This window comes from Pteropus vampyrus, unplaced genomic scaffold, assembly GCF_000151845.1.
Source record: "Pteropus vampyrus isolate Shadow unplaced genomic scaffold, Pvam_2.0 Scaffold1, whole genome shotgun sequence".
Taxonomy (NCBI): domain Eukaryota; kingdom Metazoa; phylum Chordata; class Mammalia; order Chiroptera; family Pteropodidae; genus Pteropus; species Pteropus vampyrus.
The window spans coordinates 32,490,175-32,510,538 of record NW_011888782.1 but is presented as its reverse complement, the minus strand read 5'-3'; the positions used below and the strand labels follow the sequence as shown (position 1 = coordinate 32,510,538).

Here is a 20,364-nt window from a genome sequence, read left to right as displayed (position 1 = left end):
CTCTTGGCATAAACACATTTGGCAATGCTTCTATCTTCTCTGGCAATTTCAACTTTTAACCTCATTCCACCTACTTTCCAGCTTACAGAGAGATCCTTCACACAGTTTCTTGTCACTGAGAATTTGCCTTCCTGTTTTCTACTCTTTTATTCTTAAAGATGAAAAAAAACATATTTGAACTTATATTTACCTAGCAACATCAGGAGAGTAGGTGAATGTTTTCTTTTTTGTATTTTTCTCTTATCTTTTCTATATTTGACTTTGAACACACATTATTTTTAATAAAAAAAACAAGTATTTGTATATATATTAAATTTAAAATAAAAATGTTTTTTATGATTCCATGATGAAAGTGGTGACCCAAGATGAAAGAGAGCTGCTGAACACACCTGCTTCCTTACGATGCTCTCTGGAAACTTCCCATGAAGTCTTGATTGTGACGTGGCAGAAAATCAAAGCCGTAAGCCCAGAAAACATGGCTACCTTCAGCAAGAACCATGGTGTTGTGGTCCAGACTGCCTATAAGGATAAGATAAACATCACTGAGCTGGGACTCCAGAGCTCAACCATTACCTTCTGGAATACTACCTTGGATGATGAGGGGTGTTACAAGTGCCTCTTCAATACTTTTGGTTCCGGGAAAATCTCAGGAATAGCCTGCCTCACCCTCTTTGGTAAGAATCTGAGAATACATTGTCTCTGACTAGAAATGTTATTTCCAAGAATGTTTGGAACATAGTAGTAGTACCTAGTTTTTCAGGAGCCTAACCCCAGAAAGATTTGTGAGAAGACACTCGGCTTTTCATGTCTACTATAACTGTGGTTATGGTTATTGGAAAGTTCATGAGGTCAGTATGAGTCTGTCTGGATTTATCTTTTCTCTGTGGAATCCTGTTGTTAGGAGGAATAAATTAAGGACCATGGTGAAACCAACTGCTCCATAAGTGGTGACACGATTCAGACCTGGCTTTGCCATTAGCAATTAAGTGACCCTACATGAATCCTGTTCATTTTCTACACCAGAGTTAATTTATCTGCACAATAAATGTGAAATAGATCATCTGCAGGGGATTTAATAGCTTTAATGTTTTTGGATCTAAAAACATTATGATCTAAAAACAGAATGGGCTAACATGGATCTAGTATTTGTGGTCCTTCTCATTTTGTTTCAGTGTAGCTCTCTCAGGATTGATTGATAAGGAGACATACAGCAGAGGGTCTTCATACTTGATGTCAAACTATGGATTTAACTGGATAATGAGTATGAAGAGGCTTAGTTTGACAAGATTTTTTCCTCTTAACTGATACATAGCAGAGATCAAGAACTGAGAAGTATGAATAAGGGGTAACTTTGGAGCATGGCATATTTGGTGGTAGTTTTAGGAGGGAAAAGACAAACAGGGTTATTATGAAAGTTAATGTGAAAGTTTGAGCACACCAGGTATATTAGACATAGGGTAAAAGGAGGCTCAGTAAATAAGAATGCAAGGGAGATATGACAATACCAAATACAAGTTTCTTTCACTTATTTGGCTATAATGAATCCTCTCTTCAGGATCTTACATCGGGCTTTCTTCATGATTTCTACTTCTTTCATTCTGTTTCTCTGTCTCCCTCTGTCTCTCTCTCTTCCCTTTCTCTCCAGTCTTCCCTCCCACTCTCTTTCTTTACTTTTTTTCTCCCTCCTTTACTCCCTCCCTCTTTTTTCCCTTCCTTCTCTCTCTCTCTTTCACTTCCTCCTATTTCATTCTTCTTTATCTTTCTTGTATCGTAACTTTTTTCATTTCTGTTCTTTTTCTTTTCTTTCTCTTTTTGCTTATCTTTCTTTCTGCTACTCCACTTCCTTTACTCACAATCTTTTGTTTTTTTTGTTTTTGTTTTTGTTTTTTCTGAAAACCAGGCTCCTCTGAGTCTTTTAGCTAGTAATACTGTAGTTCTTTTCTACACTGGCCTTTGCCAGCCACACCTTCTAGCTTTTATCTGTCATTCTTCAATATACCAGAGAAACCTGCCATCCAGTCTGACCACATCAACCATAGTTATCTTCTTTTATTTTAATCTCTCTTCTCCAGTGCGCATTGATGTTGGTAATCTGGGCATCGATGCTGGTAAACTCTTTGGACAGAGTCACAGCCCTATAGCCCCATTTCCTCCAACCCACTGTCACCCGCCCACCTCTTGAACCTCTAAGTATAGAACAGGCTTTCATTTAGCATTGCCTTGTAATTATTTTGTGGGCTACCAAGCCAACCACAGAAAGGCAGGCCTGCATTTGTTCAGCAGAGATGAACTATACTCCAATGAAAATAACTCATTAGTCAAGGGAATTTTTAAAAGGGAACAGGGTAAAGTTGTCCTAAAAATAATGTCCTTTTCTCATAAACTAGTTATTTTCTCTTAACTCCATTAGGTGATCTCCAAGGTCCTTCAATTGTCATTCTGTGATAATTTAGTTATTGGCTGTGAGTTCATAATTTACTTTTTGTATAAATATCCCAAACAGGGATTTTCCAAGTTTCTTCCATGCAACTCATTTACTGGTTCAGCCCCAAGCAGAAAATTACTGTCGCTAGGCAGCAGTCCCTCTATGGGCCCTCTGCTTTGAAACTGCCCTAGGTGCTTCTGAGACATGCAGGTCACCTGTATGGGGGTGCTCACTGGTGATCATTGTTAAACTATTTGTGAAGAATACCCAGAAGAAGGCAGAGATGCTGCATTACCTGTGAAAAAGAACAGAATAATTAGGGTCTAGACTATTTTATAGAGAAGGTATCTTCTGTCTATTGAGCTAATTCTCCTAGAGGCAAACTGTGGAGAAAATTTTTCTTGTCATGGAGTTTTACTAGGCCAATCCCATCAGAGAATTAGACAGGAAGAACTGAGAAGGCCTCACTTTGGACTAGATATGCCAACTTATCTTTGTAGCCCCCATTGTCTTTCTGTAAAAATAGTTTTGTCATCTCTCTGAGGAGAGTGAGGGATTCAGACCAGGTACTTAATTGATGGCAGACTATAATTTTTTTTTGTCCCAGTACAGCCCACAGTAGTCCTTAACTATAAATTCTTTGAAGACCACCTAAATATCACTTGCTCTGCCAATGCCCGACCAGCCCCTGTGATCTCCTGGAAGGTCTCTGGGTCAGGAATGGACAACAGTACTGAGATTTTCTCACACCCCAATGGCACCACATCTGTCACCAGTGTCCTCCAGGTCAAGGACCCCAAGAGTCAAGTGGGGAAGGAGGTGATCTGCCAGGTGCTGCACCTGGGGACTGTGACCAGCTTCAGGCAAACTGTGAACAAAGGTAAGAGAAGATGGGCCTTAGCAAAGGAGCTAATAGAGGAGAGAATGGAGTAAGTAGGGAAATAAAAGCAGTTGAAGAAGCCAATAAAGCTTACCAATATTACTTTGGTAATGTAGTATAGTGCCCACATACCAAATACTTCTGCTGAGATCCATCCATTCATTTCTTCTTCCATGCTACTAACATTTAATGAATGTCTGTTGTGTGCCAGGCTTTGCGACAATGAAATGTGACAATGAGCAAGACTCAGTCCCTGCACTCAGAGAACATCCAGTCTATTAGGAAATATAGAAGTGGCTGGGCAATTGTAAAACTGTATGTTAAATGCTTCAATAAGAAAGCTATGGTGCACCATGGGAGGCTTGCAGGTGGGAAGGAGAAGCATCAGCTTAATATGGGAAGATTAGGAAGATTTCCTGGAAGAAGTGGCATCTCTAATGAATCATTTGCATAATCTACACTGTGAGAAAAGGAGAATAGTGCTTTTAGGAAAGGGGCCGATCTAAGTGTTAGCCTCACTGCTTTTAAAATAAACTATCTCCTGTTCAAGACCCCTTTTGCTCTCTTGTGTTTCCATCTAAGCTGCTGTCTCTGGGCCTCATGATATAGAAAATAAGGGTTATCTTCTATAACCCTTATAGAAGATAAGGGAGAGAAAATAAAGAGAGCAGTGATAACAACCAGTTTTCTTTCTCTCTGTAGTTTTGAAGCACTAACTCTGGATGAGACACTCAGTAATAAGCCTTCTAAAAAGATATTGCTGCTTTTTTCAGGATGAGAGGTGGCATTTTGAACAATAAAACCTGGAAAAACTTTCTCATGCATGCCTCATTAGTGTAGTGTCCTCTAAGGAACATCTCCTGTAGTCATTTCTGAGTCTTTGAAAAAAACTTAACCAAAAAGTTGCCATTTAAGTAGATTTTGTCAAAAGGCTTGGAGTGTTAGATTTGAACATTTGTGTAATGAACCTCAGATTCAGCCAAGGCGAAGGGTAAATTTCCCTGAAAAACAAGAACCTAAAAAAGAACGTGTCTTTCTTTTCCAAAAATACCAAAGTTGACTTGTATTATTTATAATGATTTTTTCCCTTTATATTTCTCTATTTTCTAAAACTTCCTCAATAAACATAATACTTTAATGGACAGTATAGCAAAGAATGTGTGCTTTGGAGGCAAACAGAACTTTGAACAAGCTTTGGTTTTATTCGTTACAATGCCGATTTTGGATTTACTTAACTTCTCTGAGCTTCAGTTTTTGTTTTTTAAATCTGTTAGATAATAATAATATCTAACTCGAGTTGTTTTGAGATTAAATGTAATAACATATTCAAGCTCTTATTACATAGTAACCACATAAAATATGTTAGCTATTATTATTATCTAATTGTTATTAAAATAATATGATGTCATGAATACAGACCTCAATATGTGTATGTGTATATATATATGAATAATTTTCATTGAAAGCTAAACTCTAGTAAAAACGCATCACAACTATTGCTTCATTGTTTTTTCCTCCACAGCTTCCTTTTGTGACTTTGTTTTTCCTCTTTCTCCCTTCAATATCTATAGGTTTTTGGTTTTCAGTTCCACTTTTGTTAAGTATCGTTTCCCTGATAATTCTTCTGATCTTAATCTCAATCTTACTATACTGGAAACGTCGTAGGACCCAAGACCGAGGTGAGTCATTACAGGTAGTAATGACAAACAAAGAAGGAAACAAATGATTTTTTAAGATCTTTATGAGTCACATAAAGATGTAAATGAAGGAATGGCAACAGTGTGTTTTGTTTATCGTTTCCAAAATACATATATGTTGATGGTATTTTAACACTTTAGCATCATTTTCTTGCAACTGGAGATTAAATTGGACATTTCTACTTTTCATTTGCTGAGATTGTTTAAAGACTAATGATTTTGTAAACTGAGAGTAAGGGTTGATAAGAGGAAATGTGGAAAATGTTTATTTGATGACTATGGAATCATCTGATGGCAAAACCAGAAAAAGAGGTTTTGGCAGCCATGCTGTTTTCTTTCTGTTAATGAGAGGGACAGTCTTTTCTCTTTTGACAGCATTCCATAGATCAACTATTCCATTTAAGGGACTGTGAAGTTGTTCGATATAATCAATAATTAAGTAATACACCCATCCCTTGATTAACGTGGTAGTTTTTTTATACATGGTAAATATAACTCCCCCCCAACCATTTACGTGGACTTTTTATATGCGGTTTCCATTTACACAGTCTCATTTTACATGGTTCTTTTTCATTTCCATTATTGGTGACTACTCTTTCTAAAAAATAATAGCTTAACTTAGCAACATACAAAGAACTAATACTTACCAACGCACAATTATTAATGACCTTCTTGTTCATTGGATGGCAAAATAAAAAAGCATAGGTGACTACTGATGTTTTTCAGAATTGATTTTACAAATGTTTTGCTCTAGAAGCTGAAAATTATATGAAGGAAAAATGTCTTCCTTTTAAAATACTTTTACTTTTAGATAATGCATCTGGTCATCCACACAATTTAGAACATCCAAATATAAAAATCATATATTTGCCACCAAATACAACTTCCTCGATCCAATCTTTGGATCAAGGCATCATTTCCATCTTCAAGATTAATTATATTTAAAGGAGTTTTAGTGATATTTTTAATAAACTTAAAGATAATGAATCATTTATAGAAGTCTGAAATAAATACACAATTTTAAGTTGTATCAAGAATCTTGCTTTACCTTTGGATAATATAGAGCCATCAACTTTAAATACTTGCTGGAGAGTAGTATAGCCAGAAGTGATTATACTGAGGAATATGGTTCCAACAACTGAAGAGGGATTAACTGGCATTATTAATTTATTAAATAAATTTCAAGAAGAAAGCTCTGACAATTTAAATGTAGATGATATTAATGAATTACTGGTTGATCACAAATTAACTAATAATGAATTAATTCATTTAATATCTGAAGCCAATCCTGATGATGAATATGGCAGCGACCTTGAACCACTTTCATTCACTGCAGAAAATATTAACAAAGCTCTTCAATTGGCTACAAAACTGGAAACTGAAATTCTAAATATAGATCCAAACATCCAATGAGCCTTAAAATTTTGAAAAGATTTTTAAAAACGTGCAGTGAATATTTGAAGAATTTATGAAAACTTAGCAAAAGATAGGGTTGGAAAGAGATCACTTAAAAACATAGATATAAATAATGAAGGTAGTACTTTCAAATATTTTGAGCAATGATGACAGTGACTTTGTGTCAATTAAAAAAAGAAAGTTACTGCTTTAGTTTACAGTACAGACACTAACAGCGAATAAAATTTATTTTGGTTTTTCTGAATTTCCATTAACTTTTTTTAATGGAAATATGTGAAATAAATGTTTTTATGACTTATATCAGCTTATTTCTTTAGTATTTTTTGTACTAGTGGACTCTTCACACGGTTTTCTTCCACGTAAAAAAAGACATGTGGAACAGATAATCCACATAAATCGAAGGACAGGTGTACTTTTTATGTTTTACTCTCACTATCTCTCAAACACTATAAGCAACATACAGAAGACCCATACTTATAATAAATGTGTGATGTCATTCTGCCCTTATAGACTATAAATTTCTCTCTACCCTCTCCAATGTCTGTCATAGTGTCTTAGTATACCAGATGCTCAATAAACATTCGTTAAAATAGTGAATGAATGAATAAATGAATGCAAAGGTAGATTTTCAGAGTGATTTTTTTCAATTCCATTTTTCTTACTGTAAATTCAATACCTTATTAATTCTGAGTCTAAAACATTGTGAGACATCATAAAACAAGAGACGCTATAGAACAAGAGGAGTCAGTTGGAGAGAGAGAATTAAATTTCTTTGGTTTCTGAAGACAGGAATAATTTATTAAAGCTAATGCAAGGCTGCTACTTATGTTGTATGTGATGGGAATTTCCTAGGGTCAAGGAATGATATGGGGGTTTTCTTCATCTCAAATGACTGAAAGATAGGGAAGGGGAAAAATGTTGGCTTTGAGTGTTATTTTAAATGTGAAAAATCTCACTCAAATGCAACCTTTTTTTTTTTTCATTTTATGCCTCATAGACTATCTTTTGTGTTTTAGATTTTTTGAATATTTAATTTTGTATAAGCCTTATATAAATACCAAATTAATTCTTGTGATTTCATTTTTAAAAAAATAGCAACAAATCTTCAGTGCCAGTTACTCCTTTGTAAAATTAGATAAATTATTTGTTTTGTTAGGGAGAAGAGATGGCAGATTAGCTGATTTTAGTGCATATAAATAGAAGCCCAGAGACCTCATTAGTACTTCGCAGAATATTAAAAGCAGAAGGCTGATTCTACTTTATCCAAACATTTTGCTTTGCCATTTAGGAACTGAAGCCCACAGAGGAAAGCTGACTTTTTTTCCCTAAGGTAACATCAGACTTAAGACTATAACTCTGGTCTCCTGACATCTTCCAGAATGTTCTTCTGGTCATGAGATCCTGGACTCTTGATTTGAAAGGCACTGTTGTTATCATTTCCCCTTATTTTAGTCTGTGCTTGCTGCTGTTTTCTTTTGTGAAGTTTAAACAGAAAGTATAAGGTGTTCAAATTCATTTTTAAAAGTCCCTTTTGGACAAGAATTATAATATAGTCTATTCAAGCCTGAGATAAATTCTACTAGAAAGAGGGCATTAAAAGAATTGTCCTTTGTTCATTAAATAAGTCTTGGATTTTCTGGAAATATAACTGTCCAGTGCCTTATCCAGTTCCCAAAACAAAGAGTCAGCTTATCTCTGTACCCGGACTTTTTCTCATTTATGAAATACAGTAGACTCTTCCTTACACTTATCTGAGGGGTATACCTTCCAAGACCCTCAGTGGATGCCTGAAACTGCACATGGTGCCAAACTCTATGAAAAATATGTTTTTTTGCCTATACATACATACCTATGATAAAGTTTACTTTATAAATTTGGCACAATAGGAGATTAGCAACAACAATAATAAAGCAGAGCAATGATACCAATATACTATAATAAAGTTATATGCTGTGACATTATTAAGTAAAATAAGGGTTACTTTAACACAAGCACTGCCAATACTGCTGCGATAGCTCTGATAACCTACATGGCTACTAAGTGACTAATGGGCGGGGAGCATATTACAGAATGGATATGCTGGGCAAAGGGATGATTCACATCCAGTTGTAGGAAGGAGTAGGACGGTGCAAGATTTCAACATGCTACTCAGAACAGTGCAAAATTTCAAACATTTAAATTATTTATTTCTGCAATTTCCAATATTTCAGACCACATTTAACTGCAGGTAACTAAAACGGTGGAAAGCGAAAGCACAATTAAGGGGGGACTGTAAACAACCGAACCTGTATGAAATCTTGTAAGCACTAGGATTGCCATTTACTGATGATGTCTTTATGACATAAAGCCACTTCAGTTAGCAACACTGAATGTTCAGTGGCATATTTTGAGTGACTGAATTTTTTTGTCTGGTTTCAAAAATTATAACAGCCAGATCATTTGATCCCTTATACTTAAATAGCTACGAAAACTAAGTGTAGATTATGCTGGAGACTTAAATGCTCAAAGATGAGGAAATACTGGTTTAAAACCAAAATTTAAGTTGTACAAAGTTGGAAAAAAGGGAAGAAAATCACAGAAGATAGAGACATTTTTTATTTCTTCAAATAACAAATTCTGATTGTCAATTTGTGATGAGAGTAAATAGTCCTACTACTTTTGCTTTCCATCTTTCCTTTCCATTTTACTTTTGGTTATTCTTTTTTCCTCTTTTTCTTCCCATCATCTGAAAACATAAAACTTTTGGTTGGCCAGGGAAAATATCACTAAAACTTTTGACCTTGTGACTTGAAACATGGTGATGTAAATAGAAATAGGAGAGTAAAGAGGGGGAACTGAGAGAGAGAGAGAAAGAGAGAGAGAGAGAGAGAGAGAGAGAGAGAGAGAGAGAGAGAGAGAGTGTGTGTGTGTGTGTGTGTGTGTGTGTTTGTATGTAATGTGGGAAGAAAAAGAGGAAGGGTAAATTAGTTCTTGAATTTGAATATGAGTAGATAAAGAATCATCTCCATGAAGGTGCCACTAGGAGGACATATCTGGTAAGAAAAATCTGTGAAAGGAGCTTCAAAATTTTGTTACACAAATGACAAAAAAAAAAAAAAAGTTTGTTGTAGATCGAAATCACTTATTGATTATTCACAAAAACATAAGCAAATTTACATTTTTTTGGACAGAGGAATAACCTTGAATAACTGCTGTTATTTTTATAGAGAAGTTAGACTCCTTTTACTTTTCTTGTGATTCTGTATAATGTTAGAGAGTATGATTTTTTTTTCAACTGTGAAGCTGCGCTCTGGTGGAAGGTGTGATAAGTTAGAGGTAATTTCTCTTTGGACTATTACTGATGGGATCATTACAGTTATTTCCCATGAGACTACAACAATAAGATAATAGGTTAATAGGTTTTCAAAGGACTTCTGTCTTTAATGAATCCAGTCCTTTATTACTGAAATAGAAAGTAAGAAAAAATTAAAATTTCCCAGGGAAATTTTCCAGCATTCTGTAAGTTATTTCTGTTAAAAACCAGTTGATGTCATAAATTTGTCCCTTTCACATATCCTACAATGAAGTTAAAATTGGGGTTGAGAATAATCTTTTATTTTTCATTAGTCAACCCAACAATGATTATATGCTTCTCAGAAACAAAAACTTCACTTTGGTGCAGATCATCATGAACAGTCACTTAATTTTTAGAAATCTTTGAGTAGCAGGTTTTTAGTTATTGTTCTATGATTGGGTCAAGGCTGAATTGGAAAACAATAGGAAATTTGGAGAATTGTGAAATGCGTGTCCCAAACTTTGCTTTTTCTTTAAGAATTCATTTTATGTAGAAGTATTTTTTTTACTCACATTATCTGTGTAATTACCTTGATTTCTTTCACTTCACTATCACCTAACTTATAAGTGGGTTCTCTACTGTTAAAAATGGCAATGTTAGCAAAATACTGTATCCCAGGTGGGTTCATGTTACTTTCTGCTATTTTAAGCTTAGTACTATGTCAAATAACAGATAATTAATAAACGATTTGTAATGGTGAAGTTGGTGATTAGTTGGAAGGACAATAATAACATTTGTCTCCAAAAAAATAAGAATATTTACTTTACTAAATAATTGCACTTATGCTTTCCAGATGAAGGCTGGGGTGAGTGGTCATCCTCATACCTACCCCAATTCTTCATAGTTCCAAGAAGAATAAATGTAATGCTTTATATGAGAAAAGTTATTGAACTCCTAGCTTAGAACTGCTAGGATAAATCTTACATTCCAAGACTATTTTTCTACAAATTTTACCCGTGAATGAATGCAGATGCCACCCATCATATAAAAAATGTCATGGTATAATTTGATCACAAAATCACTAGCTAACAGACCCTTAATTAAACCTGGGCATTCTTGCCTGAGCTATTCTGTGTCTTTTGCCACGGAGAGCCCACACTGGAAGTGTAGGAAAGGTTCAAACATGCAGATTTTCGTTTTGGTAAGAAATACTTAAGATTACACAGAGAGTGAGTGATGGTATGAGGATAAAATCCCAGGTCTTTTACTTACTGTCTACTTGCCTTGTGGAGAGGCCAATGTTCTCCCAATTTCTGTACTGGAAAGCTAATACCCTTGAACTTCATCTGTCTATTTTGTGACCATTCTCAACCCAATGTCCAGCAAGCTAGTATCCACAGAAAACACACATAGATCATTTGGAATTCTTAGATATGTTCTTTTACTTTTCATCTTAAGTGATTCTGTAAACATTTATTTTCTAGAATGATCTATATCCTTTTATGTAGAGTCAGATTCTCCTCACATCACCTTGGGTCAAGAATGTCTAATTCCTTATCTTTGCTGATGAAATCTGCACAAGGAGAATTCTATGTTTATTGATCTTTCTGTTATTTAACTTCTTAAAATCTATTAGGGTAGAAATTACAAATGTTCAAACTTAATATCTTAAACTTTCTTTTCTTTAGAGCCCTAGAAGAGTCATAGAACCCTGAAAGTTATTCTGTGGTCTACTTGAATCTGATGAGGAGGAAAGCAGGAGAAAAGGAGTCATTCTCCAAGAGATCTGAAAGAGCAAAAGAGGTGGGAGTAAAAGGCCTAAAAATGTCAAGACTTTCTCCTGCCATCTAAGTTACCCAGCGCTTGTGCGAGTTCCAAGAGGAAATCATTTTACCTCTCAGGTCTGTTGTAGGACTTGATTTTGTAAAGCAGTGCAGTGTTGTACTGTTGAAAGGATACTGGACTTAGAAACACGGGCCACCACTTAGAGGCTGACTTTGCCTGAGACTGGTGGCAACCCTGTGTTAATCACTATTCAATGAGCTTCCACATTTGCACCCAGAAAATTAATAAGTAAGACCAGATAACTGACCATTCTGCTCTAAACAATGATGTAATTCCGGGAAAGGGGGAATAAAGGGAAAAGATGTGAAAAAGAGAGAAGAAAGAAGTCGAGAAGACTAAGGACCAAAGAACTTCACCGAGATTACCATTTGCTTTCCTGTGGATGTTCCATCTTTTCTTCCCCTAATCTTAGGTCTGTTAGTCTGTTTCCTCATCACTTGGAGTCTAGTCTACTACCTGCTTACTGCTTTGCTAATAGCTGTTATCTCTAGAACCCTTGGTTTCTCTGCTATTCTTCATGTACCTCTGTGACATTTACCACAATGAAAATGGGACTGAATTTATTGTGAAATAACATTGGCAACTTTCACTTTACTTACCTATTTTTATAGCAGAATAAATATTGTTAGTCTTAGATAGCAGTTCACATTTTTTAAAAAAGCATGCATTGCTTATTTATCGCATAATATGACCTGGCCCTATTTTAGTCATTCTGAATTCAGACTAGTATAATGAAAATATATTATGAAAACAGGCATTTTGGAGGTTCAAGTGCTTTGTCTCTCCTGGCTTCTTTCCCCGTGAGTTCACTTTTCACAGTAGCAGAGGAAGCATGTATGGGTATACAATTCCTTTTGTTCTAAATATATCGATTTAATTAGTGAAACAATTTTTGAACTTTTAAATATCATGAAACCCATTAGTGACTTTTTCAGAATCTTTTGCTTCTTTGTCTGTATCCCATGTGACCTTGGAACTAAAACTTAAGTTGTTTTCATTGTTGAGTTGGATATTTATATATTTAGTAAGCTTTTCAGATGTTATTTAATTCTGTATTGTTTCTTATATTTGTATTAAGATGCCGAACAATTAAAAGTTTCAACTCTAAATATTTTGTTCATGATATTCTCTCAGGAAATATGGGAAATGTGAGCATTAATGAGAATCCTTGTATTTTCCCACTCTGTGTGGAACTTTCCTCTCTCATTTGTCACCCCTAAAAAATGCCATTGACAGTTCTGATTAATCACAGAGTCACGAATCAGATGTCCCTGATCTGGCCAGTGGGGGCTCCTTCAAGTTGGTGCCTGTGTCCTTTTAATATGACCTGGTTAATTTCTCAGTACACACATGCTCTTTTAATTTTGCTTTTAGATATCAACCTTTGTAAACTGATTACCTCACACAGTTTTGAATTTAATAGGAATTACCACCCTGCTTCTGTTTTTGCTGTATTTCTGGTGTCTTGGCTGCCAGATCAGGCAGGATAACTTAAAGCAGCAGTTCTAAAATATTTAGGTTCAAGACCCTTTTACATGCTTAACAACATTATTGAGGATTCCAAAGAGTTTTTTTATAAAGTGAATTAAGTCTGTTGATATTTATCATATCTGAAATTAAGGTTGATAAATACGTGCACACACACACACACACACACACACAACAAACACACAAGCATGCATTCTATTAGCCATCAGAGTGATGTCAACATCACACATCATGTAGCTTCTGGAAAACTCCACAGCACACTTGTGAAAGAGTGAGAGTGAAAAAGGCAAATAATGTGTTGGTGTGACTGTGACAATAATTTTGACTTTATGGACCCTCCTGAAATGGACTCAGAGGCAATACTGAAGACTACTCACTTGAAGTATAGGCAAATAAGGAGACCACCTTATAAGACTCCATGAGTCTTTCTCAAAGGAAGAACTTACTAAACAGCCATCTTCACAGAACTTAAGCACTCTACCATTCCACTGTAACTTTAGTTAGGTCATCACCATTCTGGAAATTCCTTTCAAAGTTCAGAGAGCTGTAGGGCTAATCTTTCTTCATCACTAATAATTTTATTTAAATTGACTTATTAAATGGGTTATCAGTTACCTTGCAAGCTATTGAGAAACTTAGAATATAGGTAGGTTTTGATGGACGAGTCTTGGGAGGGTCATAAGAAATGAAGAGAGGAGGATAAAAGAGTAACTCAGAGCAGGTGGCTCTGTCTGCGAAGGCAGATCTAAACCTTGTTGTGCACAAGTCTTGCCCCGTGACTCTTGTTTTCTTACCCCTGGAAGGAGCATACTGACCCTGTAGTGCTTTTTCTGAATTTGTGAATTGGAAAAGGGCAGCTTGGGCTTTGCACATTTAAGCCAGATTGGGAAAGTTGTAAACATTCGAGTCACTTAGAATAACTCAATCATATAATTGTTTTGTTTTGTAAAATTTTAGAAAAATTCCAGGGTGATGGTAAACCAGCTAAGAGACAGGGGAAAGGGGGGTAAAAAAAAAATGCCTTTTGTGCTTAAATAAAACTAAAACTGAAGGCAGAATTTAGAATGAGGTGGGGGTAGGAATTTATTAATCATCAATCAGGTAACATTTTATAAACAGGTTCAAAGAACACAAAATCTACACTATGACTAAGGTTCATAGGCTTTGGTTAAAACAGTTTTCTTGGACTAACTTTCTTCTATTATTCTTAGGCCATCAAGAAAGATATTTTACTTTTTAAAAATAAAACCTCCTAAGCTAATTCCTCTCAGCTGTATTTTTTTCTAAATATTTGCTCTCAAAACATTCCATATTTGACCTCAGTCTCTCCACCACAGTTACACAGAGCTATGATTCAATTCTAAGCAAGCCAAGTTTTGTACAGGAATTACATTCATTTGAGCCTTCTGAGATAAGGAATGTATTTAAGCTTATACCCTAGGTGTAAAAAATGAGGCTTTTTAGTGACTTTTCTCAGGAAACACTGCGAATGTGAGATGGAGCTGAAATTCCAACTCAGAACCTCAGACTTCTTGTCCAGTGCCCTCTCTGTCCCCTCCATTCATACTGTGGTTCATCTCACATCCTACTTGTCAATATAAATGATTTACTCTAACAATATACTCTGAATCCAACTCCTACCCCCAATCCTATCACCTGGCCCAAACTATCATTATCTTTCTCCTAGATTGTTCCCATACTTTCTAATTAATTTCCTTGCTTCTGCTTTCTCCCTCTTTTAATCTATTCTTATAACTGTTTTAAAATATAAGTTAGACAAATCATATCATTCTTTTGCACAAAATATCCCAGAGCTTCCCATCTTATTTAGAAACCAAAGTCTTTACGTGGGCTCTCAGGCTCTACATAATTGGATTCTCTGATACTCTCGGAAATCATCTCTTACTGCTTTTTTCTTGATCTTGTTCTGTCAGCTACACCAGCCTCCTTGCTATCTCACCAACATTCAGGCATGCTTCCATCATAGGACTTTGGTGCTTACTCTTCTCTCTGCCTAGAATGTTCTTCCTGAAGATAGCCACATATGCCCTATCCCCAGCAAACATTCTCTATCTCCCTATTCTGCTTCATTTTCCTCCACTGCACCCAAAACCATTTAGCATGCAATATGCTTTACTTGTTATTTTGTTTATTATATGTCTCCTGTTAAATTGTAAGCTTCATGAGAGCAGAGGTTTTTTATCTGTTCGCTTGCTTTCTTACCTTCCCTGAGAACCTAGTACAAGTGGTCAATACATATTTCTTGGATAAATTGATTTTACGCTAATACATTATGGGAAAGAGGAAGTAGCTCAAACAGCTTTGCACTGTAACATGTCTCCAGCCCTATGGGAGAGTGTGATTGAACTAGAGAATGAAAAGGACTTTTAGAAATTGATGGTCCTGAACATGAGGCATGGAGACTAGGATAATGAATTTAGAGCCAAAAGAATGGGGTTTAAGTTTCATTCCTGGTAGTAATGTGTTATCTTGGGCCAGTGATTTTATCACTCTGAATTTTTATTTCCTCAATTACGAATCCAGTGTTCCCCAAGTCTATCTTACTGAGTAGCTGTAAGGCTCAAATGAGAAGGGGATATATCTCCCAGCATGTGCAAGTTTATGTACTGAGGCATGTCTGCCCTGTGACCTCAAAATTCCCACCGAAATAGCACAGGCCTTGTGTCCTCAGTTGCTTTCTAATTCTCATTCCCACAGTCAGCCCTACCCTTCTTCAGAAATGGTTGTAGATTTGAAGAGGAGATAGGACTGTTGACAGTAGAAGCTGCCTCTGGTCTGAGCAGAGAGAAAATCTGCTGGGTTTTGTTTTGACAGAAGCAGACACCCCACTACACCATCCAGGATGATTTGGCCTTTCCTTGTGTTGAAGATAAGACAAAAGATAACACAAAAGTTCTTGCTATTTAGCATTTGGCTTTCTGAATACAGTTTTGCCATCTTTCTCTAGAGTATTAACAGCCATGACGTGCTGTCAGAGATGGAAAAGAGCCCTCAAAAACACTTAAAGAGAATGCCAAAATTGATATCCCTGACTTCTCTCTCTAAAGTTATGTGGCTTTATCATATCTGATTAATATGTCATGATAGAAGGACCTTTCAAGAAGAATTTGAAAGGCTCCAGAGAATAGATATTTTAATACTTTTAACCAAAATCTTATTAGCCTAGATAGTGGAAAATTCAACTCAAAGAGTTGGAACTCAAAAAGAGTGTTATGTTTTTCTGGAAGTAGCTTTCACTTTTTAGTCCAACAGCAGAAAGGTACTGAAGTCCAGCTGCCAGATGATGCACTTCAAATGCCACATAATTCTGTATCCGGTGTTTAGTCTGCATCTAGTTATTTCCTTAACTTGTACACACATTGGTTTCCCTTCTTGTAAATCAAAGACAATATTCTAAATGTCTCACATAAAAATAAATCATGTGATAGCTTTAATTACATTCTTTTAAAAAATGTGTTAATTAATAGGCTAGATGGTTCTTAGGTAAGAAATATCAGGAAGCACTAAAATTTCAGTGATAGTGAGCAAGCAGTCATCGGAAGCACTTTGATTCTATTGTGCACCTTCAGGGGTGAGGAGGACTGGATTAGCCTAAAAATATTCTAGAATTTTATTCCCCCTTTCTATTTGTCCCAGTGGGTTTCTAAGAGGCCAAGCCAGTTCTGCAGCTGCCTAGACATGGTTGGAAACCCCTTGGGTAAAGGAGATGTTTCTTTCTACTCCATCTTACAGACAACTTTAATTTACAAATACCTTGGAATGAGAGAATGTATTCTTTGAGGGAACGCCGGGCCTATTAATTTGTGTTTGATTTGACTGAGTTCTATTACCAACATGTCATGAGAAGTCACCATCTTGTATAAACAAAGGTTAGCTATAGCTTGAGACCTTGTGTCTCAAGAGTTGACTGACATATATGCTCCAGGATAAGCTGAAACTTCCTGATGTATGCCAACAGGCATATGGCATCATGTGAATCTCTGTTGAAAAGACTGGGTAAGAATCATAGAAAATCAAAGATAAAAGGGATTTCAGAGATAAGGAAACTGAGGCCTAGAAATTTTAAGTGACTCACTGAAATCACACAAGCCTCACTGCTGTACCAGGTTGGGTGAGAGAACCACACAGCAGAAATTTCCAATATATCTACAAAGACTTTTATGTGGCCTGACAGGATATGGTTAGGGGCACATTTAAATATAGTTTCAGGACCTCAGCACTAACTGGAACCTAAAACTTTCCCAAACTGTTTTCCTCTATATGAGGTTCAAAGATATTTCCGTCACTAGTTTTTGACATACCTCCAGCTTCCTTGGCAGCAAACAGGTAAACATCAGGTTTGATAGACAATATGTCAGCTGACAATATGACAGCTCTGATCTTATGCTTCAATGATGGAGAATTCTTTCCTTTGGCTAGAGTAATTTTTATGGTTTTCAGCAAAAAAAAAAAATTTTTCCATGTATCTGGATGAGAGAGAATACATTCTTGAGTGAGGAGGGGAAAGTTTCCAGGTATATCAGGTTAACAATGAAAACAAACAAAACAAAACAAATAAAAACCACTTATGAAGCTAATACTTGAATGTATTTCCATTCACTCTTATCAAAAACTAAACATATCAGAGAGAACATTTAAACGATGGTGATGTTACTAGAGCAAAAGGAGTCCATCTGCTTGTGTGCGTCTGGGTCAAAGAAGAGATGTGTGCAGGTTTCACAGCAAAGAAAGTTAAGGTTTATTTAGAGAGTTGCAAGTCTCGGAGACACAGGCGAGCTATTGATCTCAACAACCTGGCTCCCTGGGCACCTCAAGAGTACAGATTACAAAGGGAAAAATCAGCAGTTATGGAAACTAGGAAAGTTGTGGGTGGTGGGTGCTATTGATTGGGCGACTGGACGGGGTTAGGGTAATTGACCATTGTGTTCGGTTCTGGAATCGGCCATGGTGCCATCTTGTCTAGTCTTGTGGCCCGCTCCTGTCACTGGTAGAGTCATTCTGCCTCACTGAGCCTGGAGCTGAAACACATCTAAGCTAAGATGTTATCCTTAATGTAATTGAAACTTCTTATCCTCATGACTATAGACCTGAGGCTCCATAAATCTTGTCTTAAGGCTTAATGATTAAAGGAGCAGGCATAGCAGTAGAAGGATATGGGTGGAGAAAACATGTAAGTCAAAACACTGTTATCTGGGCAAGGCCAGGCCTGCATCAGAAAAAAAAGGAAAAGAAAAAAAAAACCATATTAAATGAAATGCAGTTTATGTGCAGTTACAGTGAAAAGAAGAGAAAGAAAATAAGTGATTTTATAAGTTTGGGGCTCATGTTTGGCTTGGTTTATTGAACAAAGAGATAGAATGGAAATAATGATGTCATTAGATGAAGATTGTGTAATTGGATTTTATACCATTTAAGTATGTAATAGTTTTCTGACCATACAGCTGTTAGAATGACATTGCATTTCTCTTTACTGTTCTATACTTATGTTTCTGCTAGTTGTGTTTATGGTGATCAGAATAGCAGCATGTACCTTACAGTGGATAGCATTTATCAAGCACTGTTTCAGCCACCTTACAGTATTGGGTCCTGAGAGACAATTGCAGTGGGAGGCACTAATCAAATCCTTTTCCTAGAGAAATTTAACACTTAATGACAGACGAAATAAATTTAACTGCATGTTTTTAAAAACAACTTGTGAAAAATCATGAAATAATGTCATAAAGGGAAATAAAATTTAGAAATGTATTTATTATAATTCAATTTATACTTGGATTCCACATAATTACATACGTAATGATAAGATGTCTTGGATATGGATAATAGGGAATAAGATAGGCCATATGTTGATTGCTGTTGAAATTGAGGTTCATTACATGCTTCTCTCTACTATTGCATATGTTTGAAAATCTCATAGTCCCAAATTTAAAAAAAAAGAACTAGGCTCCAAATTTGTTTAACTAGCTACTTGAAGGTGGTCTTTAATCTAAGCAAGAACACTGTTATCGCTTCTATTTTCACAATCTATTCATCTCTGCCACCTTTTCATCTGGTTTCCAAATAAAATCTTTTCTCAGCCAACAACCTTTAATTCCATTACTCTAGATCTTTATCAATGGAAATATAATCCCAAATGCTCTGCTCTCAATCTTCTATCAAAACCCCAGTGTTAAAATGATTATACAACTACTCTCTTGACAAAGGTCATAGTAGAAAATTGTTGACAGAAATTAATCAAGCAGGATTTATTTTCAAATCCAAAAGAAAATCACCATGGTCAGGATACATGGCAGAGAGCTTTGCTATAGTTTCTTTTACTGATTGGGGTGACTTGCTTGACCTCCAATGCTTTATCAAAGAGTACACTGTTGCAGATGATAAAGTAGGAGTGATATTTACTTCACACCTTTGGGGACTACCGCTGACTTCCTCTGTGACTAGAGTGTTCCTGCTCCTAATTTAAAGTGAATACAGGGTAAAAGGTCAGGTATCTCATCATTTCTGGAGTTACACTATATGCGATATTATTGCAAAACTTTAAACATCTTTTTTATTTCTCATTCTGAGATACTCTAAGCTGTTAAAGCCAGCTTTATGCACATTTTCAAACTCACTGCTAATGAACCAGACCCAGGAGTCATGACTTTCTACTCATTCTTGAACTCACTTCACAGTGACCTTTAGGAGTAATTGACCAAGGACACATAATCCATCTAAATGGTGTGTATTCTTGGAACACATAATCTTAGCTCATTATAGCATCACTTACACCATCTGCTCTTTTTGAACAATGTTGTGAGAAGCATTTCTGGGCATCATCAGTGTATTTGCTGAGAAATGATGCTGACGTCAAAATACACTATACTGCTTAGTGTTCTAGCTAAAAACCAATACTAGAAAAAACCTACTTTCTCAAAGGAATTGGCACTCTCTCTTCTTTCTGATTCTAATTATATAAATAATTGATTTTCCCTTCTTGCCTTGACTATCAAGAAGGCAAAGTCCAATTAAGAAATTTCTTTCTAATTATAGAAATAAATAATAATATGTGCTCATTACAGAAAAGTTGTAAATTACAGAAGAGTAAAGAAGGAAGGAGAGAAAATTAACCCATTATCTCAGCATCCATACTGAGATAATGTTAACATTTTAATGATACTGTTAACACTTTTGTAAAAGCCAAATATGATATTTAATTAATATAATTGAATTTACTAGTATGGTTGATATGAGAGCTCACCTTTTACTTGGTTGTAAATTTCCCAGTTTACTACTTTTTAAATATATATATTTTGAATCTGCTTTAAGTCACTTTGGGGAA

The 20,364-nt window shown here is 35.8% G+C and overlaps 1 protein-coding gene and 1 long non-coding RNA gene across 6 annotated transcripts in view; one reads left to right on the top strand and one right to left on the bottom strand.

Moving 5' to 3' along the window:
- Window positions 1–12,646, top strand: part of CD200 (CD200 molecule) — a 26,375-nt gene extending 13,729 nt beyond the window's left edge. Inside the window, exons 3-6 of one of the 5 annotated variants that reach the window (XR_002778208.1) lie at window positions 354–674; window positions 3,033–3,305; window positions 4,877–5,087; window positions 5,119–5,707. Coding sequence is in view for 1 of the 5 variants with exons in the window: in XM_011380515.2 (XP_011378817.1) it covers window positions 354–674; window positions 3,033–3,305; window positions 4,877–4,984; window positions 11,381–11,388 (710 nt within the window). In the remaining 4 variants the exon portion in view is untranslated. Of the gene's footprint in view, window positions 1–353; window positions 675–3,032; window positions 3,306–4,876; window positions 5,088–5,118; window positions 5,708–11,380 lie in introns of those variants that run through there. The other 4 variants (XR_002778235.1, XR_002778227.1, XR_002778220.1 and 1 more) reach the window with 4 other exon arrangements.
- LOC111733899 lies at window positions 10,302–20,364 on the bottom strand. Its single transcript, XR_002778237.1, has 3 exons — window positions 20,284–20,364; window positions 17,348–17,512; window positions 10,302–11,079 (listed from the first exon to the last, which is right to left on the bottom strand). It is a non-coding gene; the product is annotated as an uncharacterized LOC111733899 (long non-coding RNA).